We start from the raw sequence: 18,194 nt of genomic DNA on the forward strand, positions 1-18,194 counted from the left end.
CCATGTACCACACACTGACACTTACCTGTGCAAGTTATAACAACATCCACCTGCCGGATGACTTCATTTAGCTTCACCACCCTGAACCCATCCATGCTGGAAGAAAAGAAAGCAACACTGTAAGCAAAGACTGTGTGTGTCTCACACCATAACACTTCCTGAAATGGTCACAAAATTAGAAAACAAACAAAATCCCCTTCTGAAGTAAAAACTAATGCTACAACCCAGAAAGTGCTAAGCTATACCAAACTACACACCGGCTTCTGCAGAACCTCCAGAGTCTACACTGGAAGAGAAAATGCCAAGGGGCCCTAGAAAATCCTCAGAATTAGAAGAAAGGGAACTAAGTCATCTTACTCTTCTCTTCCTGTGAGATTTTTACAAAAATAATTATGTGAATCAACCACCAATTATGAGAGATATAAAGCACCTACATCAAATCTATCATTATTTATCATTACTCTTTTCTTACCAGGCCTGCAGAGCACAGATGGGGTCAATTTCTGTGATGTAGACAATTGCTCCAAGAGCCTTGAGAGCAGCACAGCAGCCCTTTCCTACCTGCAGAACATAGGAGAAGCCAAGTTGCCAGGTCTAACAAGACATAATCATTGGGACAGACAAGCTTCTGAGGAGGTAGGAATTAGCCTTCTTTAAATCACTCATCATCTAGCAAACACTCCAACCCCAACTGCAGCAGAAAGAAACCCAAACCAGGCGGCAAACCTCAATTAGAGATAATTTAGCAGACATGTCATAACAAGGGTTGGGGAGAGGGAGGCTTTGGGTAACAGTTTCCATTATGGAAACAAGATCAAACAAGAATAACTCTGATTTCTTAACTCCATAAAAACCTGGTAAAACTCACTTGCAATGGGTCTATTGAACAGCAGCAGCCTAAGAACATCAGTGGGCCACTGCTGAAGGCAGTGAAACTTCCTATGGCCTATTCCAGGTTAGATACATTCAACTCTAATGTCACTTCCATTTCTCCATTACAATGCAAGTCATAAAATGGGAATAAAAGGTTACTTATTCACTTGAATTGTATTTCATAAAAGGTTGTAAGTGGAAGGCAATAACAGTGACATCAATTAATAAAACAAACTAGTGAAATATAAAAACTCAATAATTCTATGCCTTTAATTCATGACTATGAGAAGTATTTTTGTTACTATTTTCAAGCACAGTATTGTAATACATATACATACAATTCATCAGTGTTTCTAGACTGTCTCCTTCATCCAGTGTTTCTATTAAGCCCTCCTAGTAAAAAAGACAGAGAAACGGGGCCCGGCTATTTACCTCACCATAGCCACACACCACCACTTGCTTCCCACCAAACATCACATCTGTAGTCCTCTTCAGGCTGTGGAAACAGACAAGGGCTCAACTCAAACATTATTAGCAACTCAGTCCCTTCATACCAAATTAAAGAGTAGGGCAAGCCCAAGAGAAATTCAATTGAAGCTGGCTGAAATTGGTGTGAAATGGGGCTCTCTAATAAGCATTAAGCATGTGAAAGAAGGAGACCACAGAGCAAGCTGTAGGCATCAGACTAATATGTCAAACAACTCCCACTGGTTCGTTGCAAGTCTAATGTATACGCTTCAACATACCCATCCAAAATGGATTCTCGGCAGCAGTACAAGTTATCAAACTTCTGTTTGGTAACAGAATCATTGACATTCATGGCTGGAACACAGAGCTTCCCAGCTTTGGAGAGCTGATACAGCCTAAGGGGAGAAGAAGCCACAAAAACAAACACACCAAGTTAGGTGATAAAACAGTACACAGTAAAATCTCTTCAAGTTCCATGCTGCCCTCCTTAGTCTTATTTATTGCTCAAAGTTATTTGGAAACACGATTACTCTCTTGTCATCTCTCAAGTCATTTTCTTCTACCTTTATCCTTTAATTTTGGAAGGAAAAAAATTTTTTTTTCGGTTGAAGTAATTTATTGCTCTTCCGCAAAGGGAACATTATAACCTTAAGCCAGCATTTTTCTAACTTTAAACACTCATGTCCACTTCTGGTAAACAAAGATTACAACGGTTTTGATGTGGTTTACTGTGTCTGTGAGAGAAATCACGCGCAATGTACCCTCAGTAGAGCAATACTCCTCAATATCATTTAGTTATTTCCACCACCAAAACACTAGTATGTCTCCAGTTTTATTTTTGTTGCATTACATATGGTTTTTCAATTGGCTTTTCCCTCCATATTTAAAATATAAGATTATAATATAACTTTCTGTGCAAGTGTTCCAAGACAGACTCCTCCCTACCCCATTCCCCCAAACAATTGTTAATTACTCAGTGGAGTAAATGGGAGAGATCAAAACATGTGAATTAGAATTGAAAAAGTCCTTCTATGGTCATTTTGATTTTTCAAAAGTAAAAACTCAGTTGTATCTAATGAAGATACTCCCACTTAGTTACTTTAAGTCTGAAACACAGCCCTAGAGCCTAGGAGAGACCAGAAGAATTTGATGAGGCAAGAACACAAGGGGCAGCTACTCCAGAATCTGTTACCTGTGAACACCAGTCACGCTCTCTTCCACAATGCCTCGGATCTTCTTAAACACGTTTGGATACTTCTTATAAACCCAGTGGGTTAAGTCTCCCCCATCATCCAGGATCTACAGAACAGCCAGAAGACTTCTATGGGCATTCAGGCTGCTAGAGCTAGGGGGAACTTTGAGCCCACTTTCTACACTAGTGAGAAAGCCCTGTATGTTTTGGAAGAGCATTTCTTAAAGCTCCACAGAGTAGGCTTAGACAGTGGAAATATAGTTAAATCTGTTGGTGTAAAATGGTTAAAAGAATTCCTAAATGTGTTTTAGGCTACAGTAGAAAGTTTTTTTTGTTTTGTTTTGTTTTTTTGAGACTGGATTTTGCTACATTGCTCAGGCTGTTCTAAAACTCCTGAGCTGAGTAGTACTCCTGCTTTAGCCTCTCAAATGCTGACTCACAGGCATGTACCACCATGCCCAGCTATAGTAAACAAGTGTTACAAATCATGGGCTCATCTTCAGTTTTGTTGAAATATACAGCTCCTTTGAACACAAAAGGAGAACTGGAGCAGGACAGAAAGAAGTAAGACTCCTACTCCAAAGAGGGACCACATCATTTCCTTCTGTTTATTCTGCTGTGTTTGAGCCAAGTGTGCATCTAAGCTTACCCTTCCCCCACCTTTCAAGACTCAATGCCTGCCTTCTTTCTTTCTTTTTTCCTTTCCTTTCTTTTTTTTTTCCTTTTTTGTTAGTATTTTTGGTGCTGAAGATTGAATCCAGAGCCTTGTGCATCTTAGACCCATACCGAGTAGGTATTGTGTTATAAACACTTTAACAATATAGTCAGTAAATAAGACCAAACATACAAAAATATATTTAGGGAACCATGCTTTAACGGAGAAAAGGCAATAAATCCATAGTCAAAAGTATGGAATGGACATGAATCATTACCATGTTAGCCTGCCACCCATCCATGTTGACACAGCGGTCAATGCACCACCAGAAGTCATCTTCTGACTCGCCCTTCCAGGCGAACACTGCAACTCCTATGGATACAGAAATAAATCAGTTAAAGTTTTTTATCACGTATACATCAGTACCAGTTTCTGAGATCCATCTGAAGAATGAAAGGCAAAAAAACAACACTGAAGCAAGAAAACTTAAAGAGTAAAAAGTAAAAGTCAAAATTGTAGTTTTAGTTCAGAAATTACCTTAGTTTAGAAATTAAGAGATTTCTGCTCTAAAAAACATCTTACTTAGAGTCATAAAATGTTATTGTCTTTAGGCCAATTTTACATTTTATGCTGCATCTTAAGGAGGTAAAATAATGTAATGCAAATCTCCTTCTAGAGCGCTGAACATCAGCAAACATCTTGAAATAATTTAAATGTTCAATTCTAGGAAAAAGACGTAAAATTATATGGCCATGTGAATGGATGGTCACTTTTCAGTGATATGAGAAATTACTTCTGAAATGTGATGTTTAAGGTTATAAAAATGTGTACATACTAAGATTTGGTTCACCATCATAATGCATAAAGAAGCTTGTCAAATCTTTGATTATTTTGAATTTCCTAAATCTTCTATAATAAACACTTATTAGGAAAGAATTAGACAAAGTCTAGTATAAATTTCTTGAGCTATGAAGGTGGAAGGTCCTCAGACAAAAGTTCAAGGTGATGTTCTTCTGACCATTTTAACAGTAAAAATTATTTTATTTTTAATTAGCTAAAATCATTAACACACATTTTAGTGCACTACAGAATACCAGATAATCGATTAAATATTAATATAAAAGACACTACTTACAGTGTTCTTAAGATTGATAAGACTTCTGGGGAAAAGAGACCAGCTGAGCTCATAGTTCAATATTCTTCCTTCATCCATTTAACATTAGAATTGGGCATTTCCTTTTTTTTTTTTTTTTTGTTTTGAAAGTATACTTTGGGTTTAGTATAAATTTCCTCCTGTTCTCCTCACACCTGTTGTGGTTCACTGTTGAATTCACTGTTGTGTTGCATGCTAGGAAAATATCCGATCATTGAGCTTCATCTTCAGCTCTGTTGTTTTAAGACTGTTCAAATTTATGTTCCCCAGATATATATGATATAAGGACAATTTTGATATACTGTATTTACTTGAGGCAAAGTTGGTTAAAAAAAAAAAAGTGAAGCTTACCAGCCTCAGCCAGGGCTGCAGCTACTTCATTCTGAGTTGAATAGATGTTGCAAGCAGACCAGCGGCACTGAGCCCCCAAGGCGCAAAGTGTCTCAATCAATACCTACGGATGTACAGAAAGATAGGTGAGGAAGAGTAGGGCTACCCAGGAGCAGGGGACAAACCTCAGCAAGAACATGGCAACTGTAACATCACAGAGTTGACGCTGCACTGGAGGTTACGTAAAGGTACAATTCAGCTGTGTGGCACGCAGCTGCTTATCTATGCCTGAAAGACATGCTCCTAAAAGTACTCACAAATTTTTACAAAAATCCGTTTATGTTCTCCTAAGTCAGGTGTGGTAAAAATGGGTTTAGTATATGAACAAAAGTAAAACAAGCTACATTATTGAACAGGGAGGTCCTATCTAATAGCATTTGTAGGTCAGCTTTTGTAGGTAGGAGGGAAAAGCATGTTTATTTTAATAAAAACCATGTTTTCTTTCCCTGAAGTCAGAAGCCCCTCTATTTTCTTGCAGCAAACTCACCGCTGTCTGGGCCGTGATGTGTGTGCAGCCCACTATCTTAGCACCCGCCAAAGGCTTCTCCCCCTGTGCGCGTTTCCTGAGTGAAATCAGAGCGGACATGTCTGTGGAAGAACAGGGGGGTCTGAGCCAGGTCCGCAACAACACCAGCCGCCCCACCAGCCACAGGTGAGGGGTCTGAGCCAGGTCCACACCAGCACTGGCCGCCCCGCCGGCCACAGGAAGGAGGGTTGGAGCCAGGTCCGCACCAACACCAGCCGCTCCGCCAGCCACAGGCGGGGTCGGCTCTGCTGAGGCACAGGGAGTCGGGGCACAACATGCCAAACACAGCTCCCTGATGACTAGAAGCGTCACCAATGAACTACCTGGAGTTATAATGTAAGCAATCAACAAACCTTGCTTCTGCTTCATACACACAAAGGCCTGAAGAGAGAATGTACCAAACTTTCCAAACTGGGCAAAGTGAGTGTCATCAAGAGGAGAGGGAAGCAGTTACAGACAGAGTTACGTATGTCCTTATCACACCAGAAGGAATGGCTCTGAACTCAGTGGAAGACATTTGCATCTATTTTTCTCTGCTGTCTTACCTGAGCCTGTCAATCTTGCAGATGAAACACACCTTCAAGATGAAAAAACAGAAGAGCAGATATCCTTGGGAGTAGTGTAGAGGAATAGAGAAATCAAGATGCAGCTGACTGTCAGTCACCCTTACTGTGCTCCAGCAGAGGGTGCCTAGGACTTAACAAGACCCCAGGCTACCACAACCTTAGGTTAGAAACCTGCCACATCAGCTGCTTCTGGGAAAGCTGGGTCTCTGGTACTGGCAGCTACGAGTATCCCATACAACTAACCACTATGTTGTGATCCAACACTGCTGCCTATGCACTGTAGATCTGTGAATATGGTGTTACGATGAGGAAAACAAACCACTCTGTAATTACCATACACTGGAAACAGGAACAAAACAACAACAACAACAACAACAGCAAAACAAAAACCCAAGAATCCTAAGGCTCAGTTTCCATATAGGGAGAAGTGTGTATCCAAGCTGTGAGCAACTGCCTTTTCCAGGAATGTAAATTGCCCAGGTCTTGATAAGCAGTGCTTCTAGGCCTCCACTCACGCCCTTCTTTACCTTGCTCTGCAATCTCAATCTCGCGGCGTCCAAACTCTGCCTGCTTGATGTTCTTCACACAGAAGTTGCTGCTGCCCTTCGAGTTGGTTTGCTGCTTCTCTCGGGGGGAGACTTCATCATCAGAACTATCTGTATAAGATGCAGCTAGAGCCAGCAAAGAAACAGGGAGAAAAACCTCATTGGTCCAGACTCCACTAAATGCAATCCCCAAGAGACTATTATTTAAGTGAAGTGAACACTTTTAATTGCAGGTCCCTTCACATCATCAATTCTGTTCCTTCAGGCTCTAACAGCCGTTGTGAATGAAACTACATCTCTTAGCACCGCAGCTCTTCCACCCATCCTAATGACATTTTGCCACTAGTGTCTGTGATTAGTGCAGAGCCTAATCCTATACCACCTGTGGTGATCACATGTCACACTCTTGGCCCATCTGGACTGTAACCAGACCCTACAAAAATTGAGTAACAGGGATAAAGAATGCTGTTTCTATAAGTCACAGGTTCTCACTTACACATCTATGAGGATGACAGATTGCTGGCTCCCTGGCTAAAGTTCCCATATGGCAGGTCTCAGGAGGTACTCAAGATGGCACTTCCAACAAGTTCCCAGGTGATGCTTCTGAGAACCACTGATATAGACGAAAAGTAATAACTAAGGTATTTTATACCTGGCTGTGCTCAAGAATATAGAAAAGGACAGAAAACAAACCAATCTCTCTGACAGCTCTGGGAAAAAGTCTGTCAAGAAGATAAATGTGAGATAAAAACTTCACATACAGTTTAAATCCACCCTTCAATGGATATGCATGAGGGTCTGCAGTCATGTCTTTCCTCTCTGAACTGAATGCTTCCTGGTCATTGCTCTAAGTCTCTCTTACTGACTTCCAGAGATATGTCCTCCAAACAGACAGGAGTGTGAGCAACCTGAACCCTACTAAAGGTCATGATCTCCAGTCTAATAATTCAGCTCTATCACTAAGCTCTTGAAAACGTTCTAATGGGTTTCTATAAGATGACCATCAAGACCTTTGAAAACTTCACTCATTCTATCTCTTCTTCCCAGAATTCAATTTTTCCACATAAAATTTCCTTTTCTGTTTATCTACAACTGCTCTGCTTATCATACACTAATTTAGCTTGTCACATCAAGACATCTTTTCATTTATGACAGCCATTATATTTGGGATTGTTTCTTGTGTGCTTTAGCCCCACAGAATCCATATAACCATTTATTTCAGTTTACCCTGTGTACCTACATTTGTTCTTGTTTGCCTATTTCTGCCTATATTGGTCGGGTGCCTATATTTAACAGTGGCTTAGAGAAGAGATAAAATTTTCTTTACAATTACATTACATTCATTAAACCTCACACCTGGCCCTTGATGTTAATAATACAATGCAAACAATACTAGTAAGAAACAATGAAGGGCTTTTCTTATAAATCTTTCATTAACATTAACAGCAATCTGGACCTTGGGCAAGCCTCTTACTCCTTTAACTATTTCTTCTGTTGAATGATGGAGGTGTATTGGTGCCTCTGAATGTTTCCTCCAGTACTCATTTTCTATCATTCACAAGCTTTTGTGAATATGTGTATGTGCACACGCATACGGAAGTCAGAGGTCAACCTCAGGTATTTCATCTCAAGTGCCATTCACTTTTTTTGACACAAAGTCCCTTACTGGGAATTGGAGCTCAGTGACTAGGCTAGGACAGGCAACTGGCCAGGCACTGAACTCTAGGAATCTGCTTGTCTTCCCAGTAGTCTTGGGACTACAAGAATGTACTGCCCCACCCAGGTTTTTATGTGAGTGCTAGGAACTAAACTCGGGTCCTTAGCTTGCACAGAAAGTTCTTTATTAACTGAGTCAACCCCTCAGCCTCTTAACACCCTTTCCAGTTACTTTCTAATACCTTCTCTGTGGCTCAGACAGGCATATTTAACCAGAATAAAGACTTTACTTACTACAGAGGGGAGGAAAACAGCTGGAGTTACATTACAGTACTTTGTATCTTCACATTCCAGAAATTAACAGGGGAAGATATGTAAACATAAAGGGTAATCTTGTAAATAAAAGGGGACAAAATACTAATTTTGTCATAATTCAAGCTGTCTTAGCAACAGATGGAAGAGTATATTTTATACAAAGAACTTAAGTTTAAAAGTACATTTCTTTTTAAATACCAGTTCTGAAAGCAAAAATACCACTGATTTCCCCCCTTGCAAATGTGGATATAGGAACTTTCCAGTGCCACCAACTAGGCTGTGGTCACAGACCACCCAGAAACATCTTGGGAAAGAAAGTCTCAACAAAAGCATCCTTAGCCACAAGTCCTGCGCTGATGGATTTTTACATTCAAAGTAAGTGAAGAACAGCAGGTAGTGAACAGGAAGAGACAACAGAGGGGCCTTGAAGGTCACACCTACCGGAACTATAGCTGTCTGTGGACGACTGTGAGATAGAGCGAGACAAAGATCTCCGGCCAGTCTTAGTAGGGAATTTGGTGAACTCCTGCATGTCATCAGCAAACTGGATTTGCTACAAGAGAAAGGTAGAAAGCTGAAAACTTAGAACAAGGAAATTCTACAGATTTTACTTATCATGTATATGCGTGTGTGTGTACACACACATACCAAGGCACACATGGAGTCAGAGGGCAAAGAGGACAGAACGTAAGCTGTCAGGCTGGCCAGCAGGCATCTTTACCCTCAGTGTCATCTTGCTGTACCAAAATAGTTTTGAGAAAAGGCTGCTTTCTGAATTCTTAAAAACCAACTACCGTCAGTGTAATGGTGCAAGCCTGTGATCCAAACACTCAGGGAGGCAGAGGCAGGTGGATCTCTGTGAGTTCGAGGCCAGCCTGATCTACAAAGCAAGTCCAGGACAGCCAAGGCTACACAGAGAAACCCTATCTTGAAAAACAACAACAAAAACAAACAAACAAATAAACAAAAAACCCCAACTACTGCCTCTTCCCAGTTATTTTAGTAAGACTTGGGTGGGAGAAGAAGGATGGTAATTCTGATAAACCATTTATTTTAGTCACTATTCAATTTTGCCAAATTTTCTTTATCTCATTAAGTTTCTCCCTTCCCTTTTTTATAACCTTAACATTAAACTCTACCCTTTTGCCCAATTCTATCAGAAAACAGATACAATCTCATAATCTGTTTTTTTTTTTTTTTTCCCTATTACTCTTTTGTAACATATTCTTCTGACCATGGCCGCGGCCTTACTTTTGGACAGGAAGCCTGGCAATGGCATAACATATTAGTTACTGCCATAGCCAGCTCTGTACCAGGGTTTCATAAAATCAACATAGTATCCTCAGAGAATTTTTTTTTTGGATGGGGGGGGAGAGGGATTGGTGTTGAGACAGGGTTTCTCTGTGTAGCCCTGGCTGTCTTGGACTGGCTTTGTAGACCAGGCTGGCCTCGAACTCACAGAGATCCACCTGACTCTGACTCCCTGAGTGCTGAGATTACAAGCTTGTGTCACCTCGCCTGACATCCCCTGACTTTAATGAAAGATAAGTTTTAAAACAAATACTAAATTCTCCATTAATTAAATTCTAACTAATCAGGATGAACTTAAAAGAAAAAGAAAATAATGGGAAGTTTTAAAAGTCTTTGTAAGTAGAAGAAATTAAAACTAGATGTTTGTAGGGCACTCTAAAAAAAAAAAAAAGACCTAGGCTAGCTCAGATCTCACATTCTGCATCAGCCCATTAGTCTGAGTGTTAGGGCTATATGTGTGTGTCACCATAGCAACACTGTATAACACAAGACCACAGGCTTTAAGAAACTGAAAATAATTTGCAATCAGTATTCTTTATAAACAAATCAATGTGTGAAAATACAGAATTATATAGCTTAAACCAGTGGTTCTGAACCTTCCTACTGTTTTGACCCTTTAAAACAGTTCCTCCTTTTGTGGGGAGCCCCCAACCATAAAATTATTTATTATGCAAATAATCGCAAAAACAAACAAGCAAACAGACCGTGGAAACACATGTTTGCCATTGAGAACTGCTGGCTTACACCTTTCCTCTTGAACTCTCAGGTAAATTCTGACAAACTCATTCTTCAAAATTTAAAATAAACCCACATTCCTGAAAAAGAACAGTATAAATTGAGAATCCAGATTCAGATTCTCCTCACATTTTGACTGACTCTGAAAAAGGTTCCTATGGAGAAGCCATTAAACTACGTCTTTAGCAAATAACATCTCTGGAAATGTATAAAAATGTGAAAAACTTTCATACACAATACTAATATAATAGCCTGATCATCACCACTTTCAAGCTAGAAAGAGTAAACCAGGATCTGGAGCAATAGTTCAGTGGTTAAAAACACTGCTGCTCTTCCAGAAGACCTGGGTTCGATACCCAGTACCCATACGGCAGTTACAACCTTTTGTAACCCCAGCCTAAGGTGGTCTGACTCCCTTTTCTGACCTTTGAAGGCACTGAACTTAAGCTGTGCACATACATGCAGACAGACAAACCACTCAAATACACTAGAAGAGTAAACTCTACATTAGTTACAGTTGCACAATCTTCTTCGGACACATCCATCGTGTGCTGGGGTAGCTCCACACTGTAGTGTAGGAATCAAGCTTTCGTCTGTAGTTTTGGCACAGGCAATTAGTATAAGCAAACAAAAACCAGAACTGCTAGGACTCTACAGTCATAGCGTAGCAAACAAGAGGACACTAGTTTGTGTTTTGAACTTTCTATCTAGCACGGTTCCAACTAAGAATGAACGTAAAAGACAGAATCAAATAGCAGACCAGAGACAGAAACCTGGGTGTTTAGAACTCATCTGGTTCAATGTCTAACTGGGGAAGTTTTTTCTTTAGGAAACTGTGACAAAAGGAAGGGAGAAAAGTCCACAGCCTGTTTCATTAAGTCTAAAAACAGATACTGGGGACTGGAGAGATGACTCAGAAATTAAGAACACTGGATGCTCTTCTAGAGGTCCTGAGTTCAATTCCCAGCAACCACATGGTGAATCACAGCCATCTATAATGAGATCTGGTGCCCTCTTCTGGCGTGCAGGTGTACATGCAAACAGGACATTGTGTACATAATAAATAAAATCTAAAAACAAAAACAGATACTGAAGGCATACAGGAGAGCTAGATATCCAGACAGTAAGCCATGACCTCATACATGCAGAAAGGCATTTGGTAAACATCTGCAGAATGAGTGAACCTTTAAAACTCCTTTCTCATGTAGTATCAAACCAAGCTGAGCCACATATACCATTTTAGAATACGATTAACAAGTATCTTCATGTAGCCCAAGACATTTTTTACTTTATTAAATGTACCTTAAATGTCAAACACACAACTGCTTTTCAGAAAGAAAAACAAAAAACTAAATCCTCAACTCCCTGAGATGGGCACAAGTCAGTATTTGCCTTCTAAATAGGATTTCCAATTACATGTTCACATGACCTCTACAGTCAGCACAACGCAAGTCAAGGAGAGATGACCAAAGTAATGAATTTCAACCTAATATGCAGTTACTTTGGCATTGAAAAAGCAGAGTTAAGAGCCCATCAGTGGCTCTTAACAGCTTCCAGAGGCAGCACTTCGTCCACCAGACTCCCTGCTGCTGGCATGAGCAGCCTGTTCGGAAGTGTTCCCTTCTCTTGGCTGTTAGATTCCCTCTCCTGTTCATCTTTTTTTTTTTTTTTTTTTTTTTTTTCTTTTCCTTCAAAAGGTTCTGGGCATGTTTCCAGATACCACCTACATGGTGGTGAGGTGGGGGGAGGAAACTTCATTAACATTTGCCGATTTTTAGATAAAAAATATAGAAGTAGTTGTAGCATGCTAGAAATATTTCTTCACCAACCTAAGATTAATATGCATAATCTCTCCTTGTACTAATAAAGCTTATCAGCAGCATAAAGCTTAGCAAAATCTTTCCTATCTAAAAATATTAGGCTGTAGCAAGCAGCTTATTACTATGTTCAGTGCCCCTAAACATCCCATCTCTCAAATAATGGTCCACATTAAAGCAGGCAGTGTCAACTCAAGCCATGGCATAGCGGATAGTGTCTATAAGGTGGCCCAGCACTATGCAGATGCATGTAGCAAGGTTATGCATGCTAACCTTGTTCTCTCTGCTACCCTGAACTACAAGCTGCAGAAACTGGTCTCACAGCAGCTGCTACAGAATGCTGTAGCCTTGCCAGTTTCCTCCAGAGTCTAACTCTACAGGTTCTTTCCAGCTTGCAGCTGTTTCTCCCTTGGTGGAAAGAATCCTCTTATGTTTGTTCACCTTTACGCTGTAAATTAGAATACTGCTGCCAGAAAAAAGTTCTGGTTGCCACAGTTCCTAGTGAAACCAGATCTAATAGCAGCTTTGGGTTAAACTCAGCATATTTAAGTGGAAAAAATGTGGTAATTTGGATGAAATATAGTTTAAAGACAATTGAAAGAATGTGATTTGTATTGACTTATCATGACTTCTTCTAACCATTAGGTTTTCACTGGTGTGCTTTAGCATAAGGTGTTAAGTATGGGGAAGGGAAGAAGGAAAAGCAGCCAGAAGACTCTTGGACTAACAGCACATCTAAGAACAGCCAGATCAACCCACTCTCCAAATAGCACACCCAAACACAGACGTCTACTTCCCAAGTCTTAACCCGATTATTACCTATCAGGCCAGGATAGTGTGCTATTTTAAAGCACTACTTATGATGGCTGACTGACTTCTGAGGTTTATTTAGGAAAAGCTTGACCTAATAATTTGGGTACTTTACACATTCCCCTTAGAAGAGGGTGTAGTGACAGAGCGAGCTACAAGAATGGTACAGAACTTACCAAGACAAGGGGGACACAGACAACTCAAAACAAGTTATAAACCTCAAAAGAAAGATAATTGTAATTATTTAATTGATTTTAATACCTTTTACCATCAGAAGTTGAGTTTACTTCTGAAAATGAATAGCCTACACACTTATAAGTAAATAGCTCAGCTATCCTCCCTCCTTCCCATGCCTTCTTCAAAATTTTCTTTTCTCTCTTGAATTAGAGGAAATAAAAAGCTATCAGAACCCTACTGTAACTCCATGGTTACGGGACAATGCTCAGGACAATATACATAGTGCATTATATTCTTTTGGTCAACACATTTGCTTGGTACTAAGTATCCATGTCACCCTAGGAACGATCTATGCAAGAAATAAAGCCCTCTAATCTGCACATGCGCTCTGACTTCCTGTGCAATGGTAACAGATAGCTTTGCCATGAACTTTCACTACTCTAGGAATAAATATGCTGGCTACTGTGATATACACAAAGACTGAAGCTTATTTGTTTTATCTTTAAAACCAGGTATCTTATTTACCTTGTTATTTCACATACCTATCTAACAGCTTTTAATTTCCTCTGGAAGGTGTACTCCTAAAGGTGAAGAGCTGGCTCAAAGGTAAACAGCAAGTACAGGAAAACAAATTATTAGGAAAGCATACCTTAGGTGTGCATGGAAGGACCCGTCTTAACACTGAGATTCTTTGAGGGGTCAGAATTCTTCCTTTGGTTTTCCAAGCCATTTAAACACAAATATTCCACCCCATTGCTGTTTCTGGCATATCGTGCACAGAATTTTGCTGTTTAGAAATTATGGGTACCATTTTTTAGGTAACAACAGAGCCAAAAAGACTATCAGAAATTGGAAAAATATTTTTTAAGATTTATTACTTAGATCGTATTCTGCCTGCAAGCCAGAAGAGGATACTAGATCTCATGATAGATGGCTATTAGCCACCATGTGGTTGCTGGGAATTGAACTCAGGACCTTTGGAAGAACAGCCAGTGCTCTTAACTGGAAAATTTTAACAAGGTCAATTACTAAGATGGATATTAAAACACCTTTTAAGGTCCCTACATCTCTTATAATTCCTTCCCACACATATTCCAACTACTTCTCTCTGTTACAATTCTACCCCCACCACTCCCTTGTCAGAGGAAAGAGGTCGTAACAGTCAGCCCAAACAGATGCAGCACCTTTTCCTGATTCTTAGCAGATATCAGTCTGATTCCCATTTTAGATGTATCTAATAAATAATAAACATCAATATCATGAAATAAGAAATACCCAAGTCTAGTATCTTTCATCTCAATTAGATAAAAATAGTTTTCTAAAGAAGGGTCTTCCCCCCATCCCAGTACCCAGCCCTCAGACATATCCACCAGAGAATGTGGATAAAAATAAGATCATCTTTGAGCTACAGAGCCAAAGTAGGTACTTTCAGCCTCTTCTTTCATTTCCTGGTACAGAAACCAGTTTTCAGAGACTCAGTAGGTTTTGGCTGTTCCCTGTCTTCCTTCTGTCTCAAGTTTCTTAAGTTCTCAGTCTCCCCAGATGGGGAGACTGTTCCTACGAGGGAGTGGGTAGGCCAGCTGACTAATCACAACACACACACCCTTCCTCCTGCTCTACCCTTCTGTGTCTCAACAGCCACCAGTAACACACACTGCTAGAATCCAATTCCATGGTTAGACAAAATACTCCTTTCAAAATGAGTCTCAGTGTGATTGATACTCTGTCAAGAAAGGTTAATGTGAGGAAAGCTGAGGTACTATCAGGCTCACACAGCTGAGTCACTGAAGCCGTAAGAGAGAACACTTGAAAAATTTCCAAAACCCAAGTGGTTTTGCCATCAGTGGTTTTTTACCTCTTCAATAGGCAACTCTTCAGTGGTCTCTACTATTTCCCTAAGAGCTGCTATCAACCAAGGAATTGCCAGCTAGAGGTAAAATCAACAAGTTGGTGGCTTTTTTTATTTTGTGTGTTTTGAAGGTGTTAAGCACCTACAGGGGCGGCCTTCCTAATCTTCTGAAAAACACAATTTACAACATAACGTAAAACACATCCAGACCAAGTTTCTATGTCACTTAGCCTGCTACTGCCTAAATACCTTACCCTCATACCATGCTAGCCTATAGATTATCCTCTCCTCACACTCAACTCTAGATTTTAAGAGAAAACTAGCACAAGTGACTGAAGAATTCTGGTTCCTTACAAAGTATTCTTTACTTTAGTAACATGTTAAAAATCTCTGTTCACTTTCTTCTCCCAGCACTACTGCTGTGTCTTTTATTTCCCCAAAAATTTTTTTATCATTTTTAACACAGAAAAAAACAAGAACAGTATAATAAACATCTATATACTCTTGATCTACAGTCTTTCAATTTTTCATGTGGTATATACATACACACACCTGTAATGTGCATGTATACTTTCACATACTGAAGCAAAAAAAGTTATAAAGATAAAAATTTCAAAATTCTTTAGAGTTTATCGAAGATTAAAGACACAAACCTCAACGGCATTACAAAACATAAGAATAAGAAGCTGATGGCAGTGGCAAATGTCCAAAATATTCTGTGCATTCTGCCCCTCTTCGGAAGAGACTTTGTTTAGATTCAGAGCGTGTATTAAAAATCAGGTCAGAGGACAGTTATGGCAGCACATACCTGTGATCCCAGCTGAGGCAGGAGAATCACAAGTTTCAAGCTAGCCTGGGAAAGAACAAGACAGCTTACTAATTCACCTTCCTCTCTATGCTAATCTCTATCCTAAGTGATACCTGTAAGCTAAACTGGTAAATCCTCCTGCAAACTATGTGGAGATGGTCTTTTTCTAAGATCTGTCTGTCAACTGCTTACAAACAGGCCTATCTACACACTTCAAACAAATGTTTATGGGAAGAAAATTTAACACGAAGAGAACAAATAGTGGACAGATCTAAAACGATGCCCACTTGGTTCTCTGGTACAAGTGAGTAATGAGTCCTAACCTAACAAGAGGAAGATATATATTTAAAAACAAATTTTTCCTTGGCCTGAAGTATAGCTGATGTGAGGTTTAAAAGCCATTTACATTTTAAATTCATGCATTTGTTGAGTGAGTAAGTGCTGTGAGTCAGCTCGGCATTTGGGAAGGCTAGACTGTCTAACCGGAGATGAAAGAAATAGAAAGTCTTTGCCAAGTAGTGTATGCGCGGCAGAACCACAAGCAACTACCAATACGTGGCAGTCAAGTCAACAACTGGTGTTTTGAACCCTGGTCTAACAAGACAGGACTTACGTCACTTTTTTTTTTTTTTAAAGTTGCCCCGTTAGTTGCTTCCTATCAAAGCTCACAGGCTCGAGAATGAAGCTGTCAAAATATAATAAAATAAACCTGACTCCTAGGACCCCATGTTAACTAATAACTATGTAATAACAGCAATCGTTTCTAAAGGAGCCAATGGAACCTTTCAAAATCCATCTTGTAGTTGGGTTACATGTTTTCAGGTTTAAAGAATAAATTGAGACCCCCCTACTGATCAGTTTCAGCTGATTTTAGTTTTCGTAGTTTAAGTTTACATACAAATCTTAGTATGAAACTACTACTGCATGTGGTTTGTAAGAAGCGAGAAAGCTGAAAAGCACTGTTATGGCTTTTTTGGAGTTATTTAAAAACAGCACTCCAGGAGCAACAATGGACACTTTGCCACCCAGTCTACCTTCAATATATGCAAGCTTGGGTTTTCCTGTACTTGTTTTCTAACCAAAAGTGCACAGAAGCATGATGATCAAGTTCTCTTGCTAATACTGTATAGCAAACCAAAATCAAAATTAAATTTTGTTTAAGAAGGGCTATTATCTCAATATGTAACACTGTCAGGGTAATCTAACAATTTTCAATTAAAAAAAAAAAAAACTCCTGATATAAAAACAAGCCTTAATACATAGGAACACTAGATTAGAATTTTTACTTAAAGTTGATGAGAAAAGAAGTTTAAAATCAGCATGTACTAGTATGTTAAACAATAAAATCCTGCTAGTGAATGGCTCAGTGGGTAATGGTGACTGCCAACAAGTCTGACGGAGGAGAGTTCAATCCTGGGACAAACATGGTGAAAAGAACCAACTCTTGCAAGTTGTCCTCTGACCACTACATGCACACCCACCCATATATATGTACAAAGAAATAAAACTAAAGGTAATAAGATCCTAAATCTCAAATTGGTGGTTTGTTTACCTCTACAAAAGGATTTGTTCTTTTCGAAGACTCACATCGTCTGAGGGCTGCATGCTCACAGATGAGAAGACACAACGGGTAGCAATTGGGGTTAAGTGACTTGTTTAGGGTAACTTTATGTGACACTTAAAAAAGCAAAAACTAAAAACAAAAATCCCAAACAAGCTGCAAGCTCAGCAGCATTTCCTTCTTTTGAAGCTGAGTGGGGAAAGCAGACAGTTGCTCTTTGAGGAACTAGTCTACTCAAGCCTGTGGTTGCACGAAGGCTGAAAATAATACTAGAACAATTGTGAGCTCTGGGAAAGGCAAACAATTCTTTCAGAAACTACATTCTGAAATAAGTCAAAGGACAGGGACAAAAAATTACATGTATGTATATATGCTTATGTATGTGTACACACACACACACACACACACACACACACACACACACACACGAAGTTCTAAGTTGCTAATGCCCTCTTGTTGAGATGCTACTGTGCGGAACAGCAGGGTTTAAATTTAAACCCCATGGAAGCAAAAAGCTCTGCTATGAGTTTTCCTTCCTTGTTACAGAGTAAAGAATAACGTATGGGCAATCCAACTAAATAATTTCCTGTTTATATTTCAACCCCCTATATTAGTACAGGGAGGATTCAAATTTGGTATGGTTAAAACTGACTACTGATTTGTATGTGTATGGGAAGAGGGTTCACCTAAGAAACTCACTTGAGTATTTTCTGGAGGAGGTACCATACTTTAAAAAAATGCACCAGATGTGTATTTTTAAATGCATTTAAAAATGCTTTTAAATGAT

General features: G+C 39.5%; 1 protein-coding gene across 1 annotated transcript in view; it reads right to left on the reverse strand.

The window, feature by feature from the left end:
• Positions 1-18,194, reverse strand: part of Ahcyl1 (adenosylhomocysteinase like 1) — a 32,923-nt gene that overhangs the window by 5,629 nt on the left and 9,100 nt on the right. The window contains exons 2-11 of the mRNA XM_055618110.1: positions 8,781-8,892; positions 6,351-6,494; positions 5,219-5,319; positions 4,693-4,795; positions 3,466-3,560; positions 2,534-2,640; positions 1,620-1,736; positions 1,306-1,369; positions 473-561; positions 26-96 (exon numbers count right to left, since the gene is read on the reverse strand). Of these exons, the coding sequence (XP_055474085.1) occupies positions 26-96; positions 473-561; positions 1,306-1,369; positions 1,620-1,736; positions 2,534-2,640; positions 3,466-3,560; positions 4,693-4,795; positions 5,219-5,319; positions 6,351-6,494; positions 8,781-8,892 (1,003 nt within the window). The remainder of the gene's footprint in view (positions 1-25; positions 97-472; positions 562-1,305; positions 1,370-1,619; positions 1,737-2,533; positions 2,641-3,465; positions 3,561-4,692; positions 4,796-5,218; positions 5,320-6,350; positions 6,495-8,780; positions 8,893-18,194) is intronic.

Source organism: Psammomys obesus, unplaced genomic scaffold (genome assembly GCF_907164565.1).
Source record: "Psammomys obesus unplaced genomic scaffold, mPsaObe1.curated_primary_1811, whole genome shotgun sequence".
Lineage (NCBI taxonomy): Eukaryota > Metazoa > Chordata > Mammalia > Rodentia > Muridae > Psammomys > Psammomys obesus.